The 17,688-nt window shown below is 38.2% G+C and overlaps 1 protein-coding gene across 1 annotated transcript in view; it reads right to left on the bottom strand.

The window, feature by feature from the left end:
- Nucleotides 1-17,688, bottom strand: part of KCNN2 (potassium calcium-activated channel subfamily N member 2) — a 196,246-nt gene that overhangs the window by 144,385 nt on the left and 34,173 nt on the right. Inside the window, exon 3 of the mRNA XM_081231100.1 lies at nucleotides 4,616-5,034. Coding sequence (XP_081087226.1) covers nucleotides 4,616-5,034 — 419 coding nt within the window. The remainder of the gene's footprint in view (nucleotides 1-4,615; nucleotides 5,035-17,688) is intronic.

Below are 17,688 nucleotides of genomic sequence, written 5' to 3'. Positions count from 1 at the left end.
AACCTCTAGATGTGCTGTGCTCAGTAGACGGAGACAGATAGTTTTGCAAAACAAACTGCTCCAGAAAGCCATCTGCCTTTCTCTCTTTCTCTCAAAATCTCTCCTTTAAAAAATATTTTTAGAGTTATTCTAATAAACTAAGAAGAGAATTTCTGTCAGGTGTGAATCCCCCTTTATAGGGAATATTTGGATGAATCAAAGATGGACCTGGTGGAGCTCATTCAAATCCAAATTCCAAACCAAATAATAAGTGAGTTGTGTATTATATTTAAGTATTGCAGATTTCACAAAGGAAAGGAAGGAAGGAGAGAAGGATGGATGGCCAGAAGGAAGGCCAGAGAGTAAACATCTAAGGAAGTGAAAGATGCAGGCTACACATGTTCAAAATTAACTTGGAAAAACAAAGCAAATTTAAAAAATATCTTTGTATCTTACACATTACAGTCTAGAGATTGTGTGCAGCAAAATGGGAAGTTTAATGAAAAACAGAATGTGGAAAATCTCCTACTATCACAATGCTGGTGAATGATTTTCTTCTCAACACTTGTACAATTATAATATATTATCTTTGGAAGAGAAAAGCTTGTCAATCCATGTAGTTTGCAATGAAGAATCCAAGGCAAAAAGAAGCAAGCTGGTTGACCCGAGGTCACTGAGCCCCTAAATTGCACTACTGGGACTAAATCCCATGATTGTCCCAGTCATGGCTGTGGGCTCTTTCCCTTCCCCAACCCATGGATTTTTTCCCTTTAGGTAACTGTTGGCTGCAGACTCTCATTCTTGATATGAAACAGAGAATTTTCACTTTCTCGTGCCTTTTTATATGAAAACAAGGATGATCCATCATCTAACAATCTCAGCACGTTAAAAAGCACACATACTTTGGGTTGTGAGAAGGTTTGGCACAGCTTGCCTCAGGCTTTCTGTGTTTAGGGACAATGGGTTAAAAAGCTAAGATGAACGATTTTGAAAAGAAAATGAATGAAATGTGCACGATTTTGAAGCTGTGTTATTGAATTGGCCCTTGGGAAGCAGATGCACTAGGGACCACCCATATAAGTGTATGTGTTGTTCAATTATGCTTTTATCTCCATTGTTATGTTGTTATGCACAACATTTAAGGAAGAGTAATCTTCATAAACTAAATAGGTATATCAACTAAGGTTTTCCATATTTATTCTTGAAACTTTATAGGTACAGCTGCTCCAGAAAATATGACAAGCCTCTAAATACCATGATTACTAGGAAACAAAGCATTACCATAAGCAGTCTACCTTTCTTTAAAAGGAAAAACTTTAAAATCTCAAATGGCATATTTATGTAGAGAAGTTCTAAAAAAGATTCAGGTACATAATATTAAACACTAGTCACTACAAAATTTCTCATAAAAGCAGGTGGACTCACCAAACATGCTGGCCTCAGCTCCCTCCCTAGACCCCCTTAAAATGACTAGAAAACAAAAAAAAAAGCACAACCCCACAGGGGTTATGAGTGACAAGACGGTAATAAAGTAGCTAGAAAGCCAACTGACCAGTGATAGCTTGAAAAAAGAGAATTCTAGACCAGCAGTGGGGAAAAGTCAGGAAGCAACCATATTTGCACTGAGAACCAGCAACCTTGCCCCTGCCTACACACACACACCAAAGACTCAGGAATTCTCGGCACCAGTACCTCTATAAGAGGAGATAAATGACAGAGCTTTCAACGTGAGGACAGGTTCAAATACTGCATAAAAGCAGTTAGACATCTACATTCCCTCTTCCACTCTGTGTAACTGGTAATGCCTTTTGCCAACCTGGAAGAAGTCTGCAGATATATTGTCTGGAGAGGTAAAACACAAGGTCTATGGGCTGACTGCAGGGCGTTAAGCACTGGAGAGAGTAAGCCTATTCCATTGCAACTAGGAAGATGTCTGCAGATATATTGTCTGGAGAGGTAAAACACAAGGTCTATGGGCTGACTGCAGGGCGTTAAGCACTGGAGAGAGTAAGCCTATTCCATTGCAACTAGGAAGATAAATACATGTTCACATATTAACTGCTGAGACCCCTTCTTTGCCCCATCTTTCAGTTCCCAGAACACTGCCACCCAAGCATCCACTTTCATGGCAGGACAGTAAAAAACACTTCCCATGAGCCAGCTGGATTGTTCAGAGAAAAATAAAAATATGTAAAGATACTGAAACCGGTGTTCCATGCACCCACCCAAATTACCCTGTAGTGAAGTCCACAGTTGACAGTTCTAGATGTGTACAGAAAGCTTCTAATCAGGTCTTTAGTGCCTCAATCTTAAGTATGAGTGGACAGCTAAGGTTACTTAAATACTTAAGGAAAGCTTCTAAAACAGACAGAAGCCAAAACCAAAAACAAACAAACAAAACAAACCCCAGAAAAATACATCTTTGGGGAAACAAAAAATATACAAAGGGAAAAATTTCAAACATTATCATTAATATATCTAGAGAAATAAAACAGTACATCTATGAAAAGAAACCATGATGCTAGTTTAAAAAATGGGCATTTGAGGATCAAATATGAGGCTTTGAAAATTAATACACAGTAAAGAAGAAATAAAATTCCAAAAGAAAGAGTTTGAAAGATAAATTGAGGTTATCCTCCATATATGAAGGGAAAACAGAGATGGAAGACAATACAGAAGGAAATAAGAAAAAACTAATAGAGGAGGGCCAATACCCATAAACAAAAAAACAGGAACAAAAATCATTAAATAATTCAAGAAAATTTCCAAGAACTGAAGGAAATTAATTCCAAGATTGAACAGGCCCACTGGATTAAAATAGAATCACACCATGATATACCCTCGTGCAATTTTAGATCACTGATTCTAAAAGCTTCCAGAAAAAAAAAGGGGGGGATTAAAAAATGAGAATAGTATCAGACTGCTGGACCTTGGATGCCAGAAGAAAATGAAGTCTTCAATATTCTGTGAGAAAGTGCTTTTCAATCTAGAGTTTTCTATCCAGCCCAGTGATCAATGAAGCAAGAGACAAGAATGAATGCTGCCATACCTGCAAGTTCTCAAAAAATATCTCTCTCACCCAGTACCTTTCCTCAGAAGCTACTGGAAGATGGAGTTTCCAAAATGAGGGAATAAATAAAGAAAGAGGGAGAAATGAGGTTCAAGAAAAAAGGTACTCAACATACAAACAAGGCAAAGGAAATCCCCAATACGATGGAGTTTACAAAGTATCCAGAAATTCAAGTTCAAGGTGAAATGGATAGATTTTCCCCAATATATAAATCCAATATAGAAAACTGAGCAAATAAAAAGAGGCAATTATTAATTCCAGAGAAAATTTTAAAAATGTGCAGAAAAGGCAAAATGTTTATAATATACTACATAGTTCAACTACAAGTGCAGTTCTCATAGTCATAATAATGTAAATATGCAATATAGATTATTGGTATTTACATAACTTACTGAGAAGAAAAATTACTTTTTTGGTGGGTAGAGTCGGGAAAGTGTGTACATGAAAGTGAAAGAAAACTAAAACTCCAACTTCCTTAAAAATCTAGATGAAAAGTCTAAAGGTAGCAAATAAGCAATGCCATTTAGAAATATGGAAAGCAATTACTAAAGAAATGGCTAAAGAAATTTAAAGTGATTGCTTCTGGAAAGTAGATATGGGTGAGGTGTGTTCTGAGTTTGCTATTTTTGCAACAATTCTCATACAGATATTTCCTTTGTTAAACTATTTGTGTGTGTGTATCTGAATGTTTGATTTTCAAAAACTAAATTTAAAAATACCTAGCTACTACAAACACCAACATCCTAATACTTAACAGTTCTATAAACTCCTAAGTCATTCCTATATGTCTATTGCTAATTTCAACTGGAATTTTCTTCACCAAGGTCACAAGAGGTTCCCCCCTCATTATGATAGAGTTCCTCCTGTTTACGTAACAAATCTATTTTTGCTTGTTTGTTAAATGGCAAGGTGAACATCACAGGTGCTCTAACTGATTAACCTAGACTCACTGAACAGTTCCTGAGTTCTGAGACAGTCTAGGCTCTACACCACCAGAGCTCTTCAGACAAAAAAACAAGTACACACAGTCTCTTTTCACTAACTGTTGAGAGGTCAATAAGACCAAATATACACATATAAGCCCCTTATCAGTAATCACATGAACACTATTATAAATAGCACTACAATCAACAAACCACTTTGAGACATTCCCTAAAGTTCAGACATCTTGCATCCCCACTTTTCCACTGGATTTCTGTCTCAACAATAATCAATACTATAACCAAAGAGGTGCCAAAATGATTCAGTATTACCATTAAACAAATGTTTCTGATGGAAGTCTCCTATGCAATTTGTAGGTCTCCAAGTTTTGACAAGGATTATAAAGGCAGCCCTCTACTGAAAACTGATTAAATTAGAAAAGAAAATACATAATCATCAAGACATTGCTGTATGCAAGGTATCTTAAGAAAAGTTCTGTCGCACTCATTTAAAAGAAGCCCATTAGAGAACCCCAGATTTTCAAAAGTGAGTCTCTACATGCCTCTAGTCTAAAATGTGTTCTTTCTCCCACTTTCAAGGACACCATAAGACAAATTATGTTCTCAGGAAAAGAAACAAACTTACCTTTCACAAGCTCGGACAGTCCATGCGGCAATTATCCATAATGAGATACTAAAAACCAAGAGTACAGTTCCTGGGCATATAGTCATTAAGGTCTTCATAACAAAACGCGTATTGAAGTTTATCTTATTAAGTGCTCCAATGCTTCTAGAAGAGGCATCAGTGAAAAGTTTGCTGTGTAAAAGCATGACTCTGGCAATCAGATAGAGTCTTAAGAACATTGGTATAGATAAAATAATATCCACATCAGCGGTGGTGGTGGATGGGGCATAGGAGAAGGCAAGCCGGGCCGTCCATGTGAACGTATAATTCCCAGGTATGGGATGAATAGCACACACCAGTATTTCCAAGCAGATGAAGAAAATACGCTCATAAGTCATGGCTATTCTCCAGTCATCTGCTCCATTGTCCACCATGAACAACTGAAAAAATAAAGTAGAAAATCAGCTTCAGTATGGCATGAATGGTCCACAAGTGTTAGTGCAGATTTTTAAAATACATAACAGGTGACTTTTAGCAATCATGGCGAGCTCTAGGTCATAACTTCTAAATGCTAGCCCACGCACCGCAACGGAGAGTAGCCCCCACTCGTCGCAACTAGAGAAAGCCCGCGTGCAGCAATGAAGACCCAATGCAGCCAAAAATAAATAAATAGATAAATAAATAAATAAATAAAATTTAAAATAATAAATAAATAAATGCTAGCCAGGTACACTATTTTAAGAAAATGGTATTGGCACAAAAGGAGAACTTTATTTTGTTAACAATTAAAATTACAAACTTGCTATACAGGAGCCAAAGATATTTTGGAGTCCGTGCCCCTGGACAATCACGTTAGTGACATCATTTTAAAATAAGGGGCTTGGGCCTGTCAGTAATGTATCTCCTCCTTAGATGAAGTCAGAAGGACTTGCCTTATAACAAGTTTGCTCTCCTCTTTCAGGGTCTGGATCTAAACCTTGCACAATTCTAGTCATATTCTCAGTGAAATCTATTTACAGTGCCTCTGCAATCAATTATACCCTATAATGCAACAATGTCTGAGTGTTCTTAAAGGAAATCTTATTCTTGGCTTCCGAGAGGAAATCACAAGGGACCATAGTCAAATGTGGCAAAAACATTTCTTCCAGCTTCCTCGCTCCTGCTCTATTTTTTCTCTTTTCTTCTGCTCTCCCATAGCCTTCCCTTGGATTATTAATTTGTTTTCCATCTTTCTTTCTCAGTTTCCTTTTTCCTATTTCTGTCATTCTTCACTCCACAATGAAAGAAAACAAAAAGAAAAGAAAGAAAAAGGAGATAGATAGACGATAGATAGATAGATAGATAGATAGACCGACCGACCATAAAAGGAACAGAAAAGAATGTTTCCTGTCTTCGCTGGTTGTTCAGTAAACAAGTCCCCCAGGCTCTAGTCCATAAACAACCAAAGGCATCTGGAAATGTGTGGTGACATTTCTGACTGCCTCAGTGACTTGTGAAGGCTACTGGCATTTAGAGCCAGGAAGCCAGCGGTGCCAAGCAGGCTGCGATTCTAAGAGTCCCACGCACAAAAAAGACCTGTCTGCCCAGAATGCTGACAGTGCTCCCCCACTGAGAAAGATGACATATTCTTTGCCTTTTGGTAAGTAGCCAACTTATGTAGAAAGCATGAGATGAAAGCAACTCAAGTGAGAACAGTGTGTTCTCAGGTAAGTGAGTCGCAAAGGAAGTCGGCTGAGCAGACCCCCAGGATGACTAGATTCTATGATCTCTGATCCTGTAGGGTCAAAAAAGAGTCATTTTCCCACCACTTAAATGGTTACAAATTCCCATTCTAGGATAATTATTCTGCAGGTCATAGCTACTGCCCATGCTGTTGTTCAAACACTGCCATCAACGCTACTTTGCAAGGACAGGAATTTGAGGACAAAAATGATCACTTCTTTCTGGTACTTCAAAAAGTTAGAGAATAAGCAGAATCTCTTGTCAAAATTTTAACAAATTAAGTTATGGCAACATAATGGCTTTGGGTATGCCTTTATTATATCTTTTTATCTAGGGACCTCAAAGTGTTTGATAAATAAATGCTAACAGACAGTACAAATTAGATTTTCCAGTGTCCAATAAAGCAACAGATCATAAATAAAGCTGCCAAGTTGGCTATATAAATATTCCTGTTCAGTTCACCACTTTCAATACCACGTTGGCATAAAGGGTTTCATTAATAAAGATATACAAAAGATTGTATAGAAATAATGGTAGACATCTTCTAAACTTTATATCAGTAAGTATTTACTGGGTACTTTATAACTCTAAAGGAATGTGACCCCAAAATATTTTAAGGTGTTTATGTCCAAAAGAATGTATCCCTCCAACTAGTTCCTTTGAGAGGCTCTGTATATTCTAGAGATGCTATCACGGCTCTCTTTGTTAACTGCTATCAGGGCCTAGTATAAGTCACGTAAGAAAAACAGTATTGTTATTTAAATCTACATTTCCATTTCTACTGAAAATGGTATTACCCAGTTTGTCTACTTTCTTCACCAAACATGGCTCTGAACGACTTGGCAAAACATCAAATCCACCCCCAAAAGAAGTACCAAGCACCAAGGCTCCGGCTGAGCACAATTCCAAGACAGGCTTTGCCCACACCATTCTGGGCAACAGCAGCTTAAGTGCAGAATGAGTACCTTCCCAGGTGAGTGGTAAAGAAATGTATAATTCTCAAATATTACTTCCAGTCTCATGTCTTTCTAGGCCTGGCCCTCCTCCCATCACTTAGAGAGCGCTTGTTCCTCTGACCTCAGGCTACTCTCTTTTTCCAGGCCCCTTTTCATTGACCCCTCTGTTCACTTCCCTAACTAGGCTGGTTCTCTCTATTCTTTACCATCACTTCAACCATTATGTCATCGGTATTCTCAGCAGCCTTCTCCTTTATATTCTGGTGGACCTGCCCTGGTAACTTTACATCTAAGACCTGCAGGTGGGCTGGGGTCACCACATGCCTGTGCCTTCAAACTCAGCTGAACCCTTAGCATCCCTGTGATCATGCCCCAGCTCCCTAGAGCTTCTGCCCTGAACAATCATCTTTCTCCTTTAGAGCCAATTTTGTTCCCCTGTCAGTACACTTTCCCCCAGTATCAGAAATATCTCTATTTTAGACTTCAGCCACAAACTCATGCACATCTCACCTTTTCTCCTTATTTCCCTTCTCTTTTGTTCCACCTATTTAAAGCAATGTTACATGAAAACCCAGTTCTCCTGCACTGACAGCCTAGTTCCTGTGCTTTCTCCCTCTCAGCAGAGTATACAAGCAAGTTCAAATCTGTACTGTTCATTAAAATCAAAGCAACACAAACAAACAAGGACCCCCACTGGCTCTATGTCTGCCCTAAGCGGTGTTCATTTTTTCACTTTTCTTTCAGGCCTCAACACCCCCATGGGGCTTCTGTCCTCATCACCCCACCAATATAGCTCTTGCTAAGGGTCACTCAAAATACCTTAATTATGAGATCTGGTCCTTCCATCTTAATTTTTATCTCACTTGATCTGTCTGATATAAATCACTCCTTCCTTCCTAAAAAAGATCTTTTTTCTTGGCTTATGTGACATATTGCTTTTTTCATCTGCCGCCATGCTAAAGAACCCATCTCAGTTTCCTTAAAAGGCACCTTCCTCCTCCCCATCCAAGTGCCCCTGCTCTACTGAGGTCCATCTCTGACTCTTCTTTCTGTACTTTCCTAGGTGATCTCTTCCCTGCCTTTTATCTCCACCACCAGATTCCTCCTACTGGAAGCCAACCTCCATCCTCCAATGACCTTCTGAAAACGTAAATTATATAACCTTGCCATCAAGATTAAAACCATTCCAAGCCCCCCATTCAGCAATCTGGATTTGCCTATCTATTCAATCTCATTGCCCGTTACTCTTCTTACATTTTCCTCTGGTTGCAGATTTCAGAACATACTACCTTAATTGTGCCTCTATGTCCTTGTACATTCTGTCTTAAGGACTGGAAAGTCTTTCCACCTAGCAAATTCTTATTCCTTTAAGACCAATTCCACAGTCACCTCCTTTGGGATACTGTCCAGGCCCCAGACAAATCTGCAAACCGCCCCCCCCCCTTTGTTACACCACGATCCCTGTATGTGCCTCGTATTGCTGCTGCCACAGAGGACAATAAGGATTTTTTTGTCAGACTGTCACCCCTACTTGTCTGTGAGGCTCCTTGAGGGAAGGATCCACATCTACCTAGTAGAGAATAATAAACTCTTGGAAAATGAACTACCTTGCTATTTCTCAGTTAATATTGATTAACTAATCACTGGACAGGTCCTAACGCTAATGATACATGCTCATGGGAGATGAGAATACTAATGCAGAACATAAGTGAGATAAATCTATGACATTTTCCAAATTGATACAGAACACATCCTATTAAATGTTCAGGCATTGCAGCAGCACAATTTTGCAATTCCATAACACGTTCAGTAACGTCCCCAGAGAAAATTTCTATCGTGTAGTTGCTTTCTACTATCAGGGGTTTAATCAACACCTAAAATGATTTTAATTCTTGGTTTTATCACAGCACATACTTCAATGCCAAAGTTAAGAAAGAAATATTTCCTCTATTTTTCACATAATCCCTACCCTTAATTGCTGCTTACTCCTTTGTTTATTCATTTATTTACTAAATATTCAGTGTACTGAATACTTACTATGTGCCAGGCACTGTGCTACGTACTAGCCACACAGTAGGATTTATAGCAGAGAGTCTGCCCCATGGAACTAACTTTCACCAGGAAAGAAAGAAAAAAATCAAAAAAGCAGACCTAAAGCAATTTAATGAAGTAATTATGCCTGTGGATACTGCAATGAAGGAAACAAATAAGAGATGAAATAAAGAACAATAAATTGGTGGTGACAGCAGATGTGGTCATCAGGGAAGACATTTTGAGAAGTACCATTTAAGGCAACACCTGGACAAAGAGAAAAGCCAGTCATATAAACTGCCAGGAGAAGAACATTCTAGGCAGAGGAAATAGCACATGTAAAGGCCATGGGCTATAAAAGCTTAGCATGCTTAAGGAAATGAAAGAACACCAGAGTGGCTGAAAGTTAACAATCAAGGGGCAGAGTGAAAGGAGATGAGCTTGAAGAGCCAAAGATGGACCAGACATGCAAGACCTTGTTGGCCATAGTGTCAAGACTGGATTTCAGTCCAAGTGCAGTGGAAACTCACTGAAAGGTATTAAGCAGAGGAGTGACATGATGTGATTTACAGATAAAAGGTCTGATCCTACTGCTGTGGGAAAACCAGAGATTACAAGGGAGGATACTAGTTAGGAAGTTCTATTGCATCTGATTATTTGTAGTTAGTACCCCCCTGACCTAGACCAGGGTGAGTAGGGGTTGCCATGGAAATGAATACAGTGGGTGCACTAGAAATATAGTTTGGAGATCTTGCTAGAATTTGCCGATGGGCTGAATGTGGGAGTGATTAAAAATAAAAAAAGAATCATAGATAACTGAGTTTCTACTCTGTCAAACACAGTGGATGTCTGTACCACTTCCTGAATATAATGGGTTGGATGCAAGGAGTGGGGTGGTTCCATTTTGGCCACTGTCATCTGAGTATAGATGCCAAGTAGGCAGCAGGATATGCAAGTCACTCAGAGGAGAAGTCTGGACTATTGAAATAAATTTGGAAGGTGTCAGTATTTAGGTAGTTTTATGAGATCAAAAGAAAAATTAGAGAAAATGAAGAGGACAGGACACAAGGCCAAGTCCTGAGGAACCCCAAATGCGGAGGGCAGCTGGAACGTCAAGCCCTTCTGTGAAGTAGGAAGAAAAGAATGTGTTATTTTTGGAGTCAAGGGTGAGGGCTGTCAATTATTAACTGTAAAATAATACTTACCAAATTCAGAGCTATGTTAATGTATTCAATATTCTATACAGAAAATGAAAACACTCTAAACATCACAGTTTTTCATCATCTGATTCCATGTCAAGTTAAAATCCAACTGTAAAAATACTCCCATTACATTCCATATGGTCCATATAATATATATATATATATGATCTCTTTTAGGCTAACTTGTGGAGGAGTTAAAGTAATCAAAATGACACATTAAACCATCTCTATATTCATTTATCATTTTGATGTTGATAAAAGAAGAAAGATTTTAGGGCAAAAGCATGACAGTTTCATCTACTTTAATTCTAGAGCTGTGGTTAATGGTCTTTGCCAGAGTAAAGTAACTTGTAGGCATAACAGAATATGCCCTACGAATATATCCCACCACAAGCTTGAACTTTACAGTGCAACTGCTTTATATTTGCTCAGATACTCCAAACATAATCTACTTCAAGCTCATTGTCCAAGGTGAACTGGCAGTGAGAGTCATCAGCAGGAAGAAGGTGGGAGAGGTCTGACATAGTGATCAGGTCACATGCTGGTATGGGGACCTCTGCTCAGCCAGCTCAGCTGGAGAAGCCTCAGCTGCCTTTGACATATGATTTTCCTCTTCAATGAGGTTGAAAGCTCTATGGTCTGATCTGGGACAGTGTCTTACATATCCTGGGTTTCCTTTCTGGTAGAGAATTCACAGCAGTGCTCAGCAAAATAGTGGTGCTTGAAAATCATTCTGAATAAATTTAGGCATGTATTGGTTAAGAAAGTAAGTATAGGTAGAATAGCCAAAAAAACTCTGAAGAGAAACAGTAATAGGAAGAAGCAGCTCTGATAGATTATTAAACAAATTAATGATTGAAACCATGTGGTACTGGCACATAAAATAACAGAGAGGCCAATGGGACAGGACAGAAAGTTCAAACTAGACCCAACACACTGGGAATTTCACAGGATTATAAAGGCAGACAATCAAATCAGTGGGGAAAACACAGTATATTAAAAAATGATTTGGGTAGGCAGAACACTCTATGACATAAATCAGAGCAAGATCCTTTTTGACCCACCTCCTAGAGAAATGGAAGTAAAGACAAAAATAAACACATGGGACCTAATGAAACTTAAAAGCTTTTGCACAGCAAAGGAAACCATAAACAAGACCAAAAGACAACCCTCAGAATGGGAGAAAATATTTGCAAATGAAGCAACTGACAAAGGATTAATCTCCAAAATTTATAAGCAGCTCATGCAGCTCAATAACAAAAAAACAAACAACCCAATCCAAAAATGGGCAGAAGACCTAAATAGACATTTCTCCACAGAAGATATACAGACTGCCAACAAACACATGAAAGGATGCTCAACATCTTTACTCATTAGAGAAATGCAAATCAAAACTACAATGAGATATCATCTCACACCAGTCAGAATGGCCATCATCAAGAAATCTAGAAACAATAAATGCTGGAGAGGGTGTGGAGAAAAGGGAACACTCTTGCACTGCTGGTGGGAATGTGAATTGGTACAGCCACTATGGAGAACGGTATGGAGGTTCCTTAAAAAACTACAAATAAAACTACCATATGACCCAGCAATCCCACTACTGGGCATATACCCTGAGAAAACCATAATTCAAAAAGAGACATGTACCAAAATGTTCATAGCAGCCCTATTTACAATAGCCCGGAGATGGAAACAACCTAAGTGTCCATCATCGGATGAATGGATAAAGAAGATGTGGCACATATATACAATGGAATATTACTCAGCCATAAAAAGAAATGAAATTGAGCTATTTGTAATGAGGTGGATGGACCTAGAGTCTGTCATACAGAGTGAAGTAAGTCAGAAAGAGAAAGACAAATACTGTATGCTGACACATATATATGGAATTTAAGGGAAAAAAATGTCATGAAGAACATAGGGGTAAGACAGGAATAAAGACACAGACCTACTAGAGAATGGACTTGAGGATATGGGGAGGGGGAAGGGTAAGCTGTGACAAAGTGAAAGAGCAGCTTGGACATATATACACTACCAAACGTAGGGTAGATAGCTAGTGGGAAGCAGCCGCATAGCACAGGGAGATCAGCTCGGTGCTTTGTGAACGCCTGGAGGGGTGGGATAGGGAGGGTGGGAGGGAGACGCAAAGGGGAGGGGATGTGGGAACATATGTATATGTATGACTGATTAAATTTGTTATAAAGCAAAAAATAAAAATAAAAAAAAATAATGAATGGCCAAGGATGGCCAGAGATGCTCCCCCCAAAAAAAAAAAAAAAAAGATTTGGGGACAACTAAACAGCCATCTGGAGAAACATAAAGTTGAAAGGATGCCTCATAGCAAATACATCAAGAAAAATTCCTGGCGGAGGAAAGATTTCGATGTAAAAATGAAACTATTAACATGTTAGAAGAAATCATGTGAGAATTATTTTGCAAGCTCACTAAAAGGAAGCCCTTTTATTTATTTATTTATTTATTTATTTAAGTATAGTTGATTTACAATGTTGTGTTAGTTTCAGGTGTACAGCAAAGTGATTCAGTTATACATACATATGTATTTTCTTTTTCATATTCTTTTCTATTATGGTAAGAAAGGTCTTTTAACTCTGAGAAAAACACCAGAGTCTTAAAAGAAAATACTGATACATTTTTGGATTGACTACACTAATCTTTTGTTTTCTGCACCTGGCCAAAACTATAACAAAGAGAATAAAAAAGACAAACACCAAACCATGCAAAAACTCTTCACAACTGTTACCACAAAAAACTAATTTCCCCAACTGTATAAAATTTCTTATAAATCCTTAAGAAAGAGATGAGCAGCCTAACAGAAAAATAAACAAAGGATACAAATAGCAGGTCATGGAAAAGGAACTAAAAATAGCTCTTAAAGCTATATATAAAAAAAAGATGCTCAACTTTAATCATAAGAGGAAAATGTGATACCATGTTTTTGAGCTGTCATATTGAACAATACCTAAAAGTTTTATAACACACTATATTAGTGAAGGTGTGGAGAAACAGGAACTCTCATACATTGCAGGGGGAAGTGTAAATCGGTATAAACCCTGGGAGGGCAATTTATCAGGTCATAAATGTACATACTCTTTGATCATGCAATTTCATTTCCTTAGATGAAATTTGTCCTATTGACATATTTACCCATGTGAGAGCAAACATGTATGATCTTTTGTTACAGCACTGATTGTATATTAGCAAAAGACTAGAAATAATCTCAATATCCACTAATAGGGAAGAGGATTAAACAAATTAGAGATGTCCACAAAATGGAATAGTATGCTGTTAAAAAAAAGATGGTAAAATTGTTACATACTATCTAAGAAAGTGGTCTACTTTTTTTTAACATCTTTATTGGAGTATAATTGCTTTACAATGGTGTGTTAGTTTCTGCTTTACAACAAAGTGAACCAGTTATACATACACATATGTTCCCATATCTCTTCCATCTTGTGCCTAAATCCCTCCCACCCTCCCTATCCCACCTCTCTAGGTGGTCACAAACCACCTAGCTGATCTCCCTGTGCCATGCCGCTGCTTCCCACTAGCTATCTACCTTACGTTTGGTAGTGTATATGTGTCCATGCCACTCTCTCACTTCGTCACAGCTTACCCTTCCCCCTCCCCATATCCTCAAGTCCATGCTCTAGTAGGTCTGTGTCTTTATTCCCGTCCTACCCCTAGGCTCTTCATGACATTCTTTTTTTCTTAGATTCCATATATATGTGTTAGCAAACGGTATTTGTTTTTCTCCTTCTGACTTACTTCACTCTGTATGACAGACTCTAGGTCCATCCACCACACTACAAATAACTCAATATCATTTCTTTTTATGGCTGAGTAAGATTCCATTGTATATAGGTGCCACATCTTCTTTATCCATTCATCTGCTGATGGACACTTAGACTGCTTCCATGTACTGCCTATTGTAAATAGAGCTGCAATGAACATTGTGGTACATGACTCTTTTTGAATTATGGTTTTCTCAGGGTATATGCCCAAGAGTGGGATTGCTGGGTCGTATGGTAGTTCTTTTTTTTTTTTTTTTTTTTTTTTTTTGCGGTACGCGGGCCTCTCACTGTTGTGGCCTCTCCTGCTGTGGAGCACAGGCTCCGGATGCACAGGCTCAGCAGCCATGGCTCACGGGCCCAGCTGCTCCGCGGCATGTGGGATCTTCCCGGACCGGGGCATGAACCCGTGTCCCCTGCATTGGTAGGCGGACTCTCAGCCAATGTGCTCCAGGGAAGCCCGGTAGTTCTATTTATAGTTTTTTAAGGAACCTCCATACTGTTCTCCATAGTGGCTGTATCAATTTACATTCCCACCAACACTGCAAGAGGGTTCCCTTTTCTCCACACCCTCTCCAGCATTTACTGTTTGTAGATTGTTTTGATGATGGCTATTCTGGCCAGTGTGAGGTAATACCTCATTGTAGTATTCATTTGCATCTCTCTAATGAATAGTGATGTTCAGCATCCTTTCATGTATTTGTCGGCAATCTGTACATCATCTTCTTTGGAGAAATGTCTATTTAGGTCTTCTGCCCATTTTTGGATTCGGTTGTCTGTTTTTTTGATATTGAGCTGCATGAGCTGCTTGTATATTTTGGACATTAATCCTCTGTCACTTGCTTCATTTGCAAATATTTTCTCCCATTCTAAGGGTTCTCTTTTGGTCTTGTTTATGGTTTCCTTTGCTGTCCAAAAGCTTTTAAGTTTCATTAGGTCCCATTTGTTTATCTTTGCTTTTATTTCCATTTCTCTAGGAGGTGGGTCAAAAAGGATCTTGCTGTGATTTATGTCATAGAGGGTTCTGCCTATGTTTTCCTCTAAGAGTTTGATAGTCTGGCCTCACGTTTAGGTCTTTAATCCATTTTGAGTTTATTATTGTGTATGGTGTTAGGGAGTGTTCTAATTTCATACTTTTACATGTACCTGTCCAGCTTTCCCAACACCACTTATTGAAGATGCTGTCTTTTCTCCACTGTATATTCTTGCCTCCTTTATCAAAGATAAGGTGACCATATGTGCGTGGGTTTATCTCTGGGCTTTCTATCCTGTTCCATTGATCTATATTTCTGTTTTTGTGCCAGCACCATACTGTCTTGATTACTGTAGCTTTCTGGTGTAGTCTGAAGTCAGGGAACCTGATTCCTCCAGCTCCATTTTTCATTCTCAAGATTGCTTTGGCTATTCGGGGTCTTTTGTGTTTCCATACAAATTGTGAAATTTTTTGTTCTAGTTCTGTAAAAAATGCCAGTGATCGTTTGATAGGGATTGCATTGAATCTGTAGATTGCTTTGGGTAGTAGAGTCATTTTCACAATGTTGATTCTTCCAATCCAAGAACATGGTATATCTCTCCATCTATTTGTATCATCTTTAATTTCTTTCATCAGTGTCCAATAATTTTCTGCATACAGGTCTTTTGTCTCCTTAGGTAGGTTTATTCCTAGATATTTTATTCTTTTTGTTGCAATGGTAAGTGGGAGTGTTTTCTTAATTTCACTTTCAGATTTTTCATCATTAGTGTATAGGAATACCAGAGATTTCTGGGCATTAATTTTGTATCCTACTACTTTACCAAATTCATTGATTAGCTCTAGTAGTTTTCTGGTAGCATCTTTAGGATTCTCTATGTATAGTATCATGTTATCTGCAAACAGTGACAGCTTTACTTCTTCTTTTCCGATTTGGATTCCTTTATTTCTTTTTCTTCTCTGATTGCTGTGGCTAGAACTTCCAAAACTATGTTGAATAAGAGTGGTGAGAGTGGGCAAACTTGTCTTGTTCCTGATTGTAGTGGAAGTGGTTTCAGTTTTCACCTTGAAGACGATGTTGGCTGTGGGTTTGTTATATATGGCCTTTATTATGTTGAGGAAAGTTCCCTCAATGCCTACTTTCTGCAGGGTTTTTATCATAAATGGGTGTTGAATTATGTCGAAAGCTTTCTCTGCATCTATTGAGATGATCATATGTTTTTTCTCCTTCAATTTGTTAATATGGTGTATCACATTGATTGATTTGCGTATATTGAAGAATGCTTGCATTCCTGGAATAAACCCCACTTGATTATGGTGTATGATCCTTTTGATGTGCTGTTGGATTCTGTTTGCTAGTATTTTGTTGAGGATTTTTGCATCTATGTTCATCAGTGATATTGGTGTATTTTTCTTTCTTTGTGAAATCTTTGTCTGGTTTTGGTATCAGGGTGATGGTGGCCTCATAGAATGGGTTTGGGAGTGTTCCTCCCTCTGCTATATTTTGCAAGAGTTTGAGAAGGATAGGCGTTAGCTCTTCTCTAAATGTTTGATAGAATTCGCCTGTGAAGCCATCTGGTCCTGGGCTTCTGTTTGTTGGAAGATTTTTAATCACAGTTTCAATTTCAGTGCTTGTGATTGGCCTGTTCATATTTTCTATTTCTTCCTGGTTCAGTCTTGAAATGTTGTGCATTTCTAAGAATTTGTCCATTTCTTTCAGGTTGTCCATTTTATTGGCATAGAGTTGCTTGTAGTAATCTCTCATGATCTTTTGTATTTCTGCAGCGTCAGTTGTTACTTCTCCTTTTTATTTCTAATTCTATTGATTTGAGTCTTCTCCCTTTTTTTCTTGATGAGTCTGGCTAATGGTTTCTCAATTTTGTTTATCTTCTCAAAGAACCAGCTTTTAGTTTTATTGATCTCTGCTATCGTTTCCTTCATTTCTTTTTCATTTATTTCTGGTCTGATCTTTATGATTTCTTTCCTTCTGCTAAATTTGGGGTTTTTTTGTTCTTCTTTCTCTAATTGCTTTAGCTGCAAGGTTAGGTTGTTTATTTGAAATGTTTCCTGTTTCTTAAGGTAGGATTGTATTGCTATAAACTTCCCTCTTAGAACTGCTTTTGCTGCATCCTGTAGGTTTTGGGTCGTCGTGTCTCCATTGTCATTACATAATGATCCAGGGATCGATCCAAGAAGAAGATATAACAATTGTAAATATTTATGCACCCAACATAGGAGCACCTCAATACATAAGGCAAATACTAACAGGCATAAAAGGGGAAATCGACAGTAACACAATCATAGTAGGGGACTTTAACACCCCACTTTCACTAATGGACAGACCATCCAAAATGAAAATAAATAAGGAAACACAAGCTTTAAATGATACATTAAACAAGATGGA

This window comes from Mesoplodon bidens, assembly GCF_964165515.1.
Source record: "Mesoplodon bidens genome assembly, chromosome: 4".
NCBI classification, from domain to species: Eukaryota; Metazoa; Chordata; class Mammalia; order Artiodactyla; family Ziphiidae; genus Mesoplodon; species Mesoplodon bidens.
Note: the sequence above shows the minus strand (reverse complement) of the source record. Positions and strands in the feature narration are given on the sequence as shown.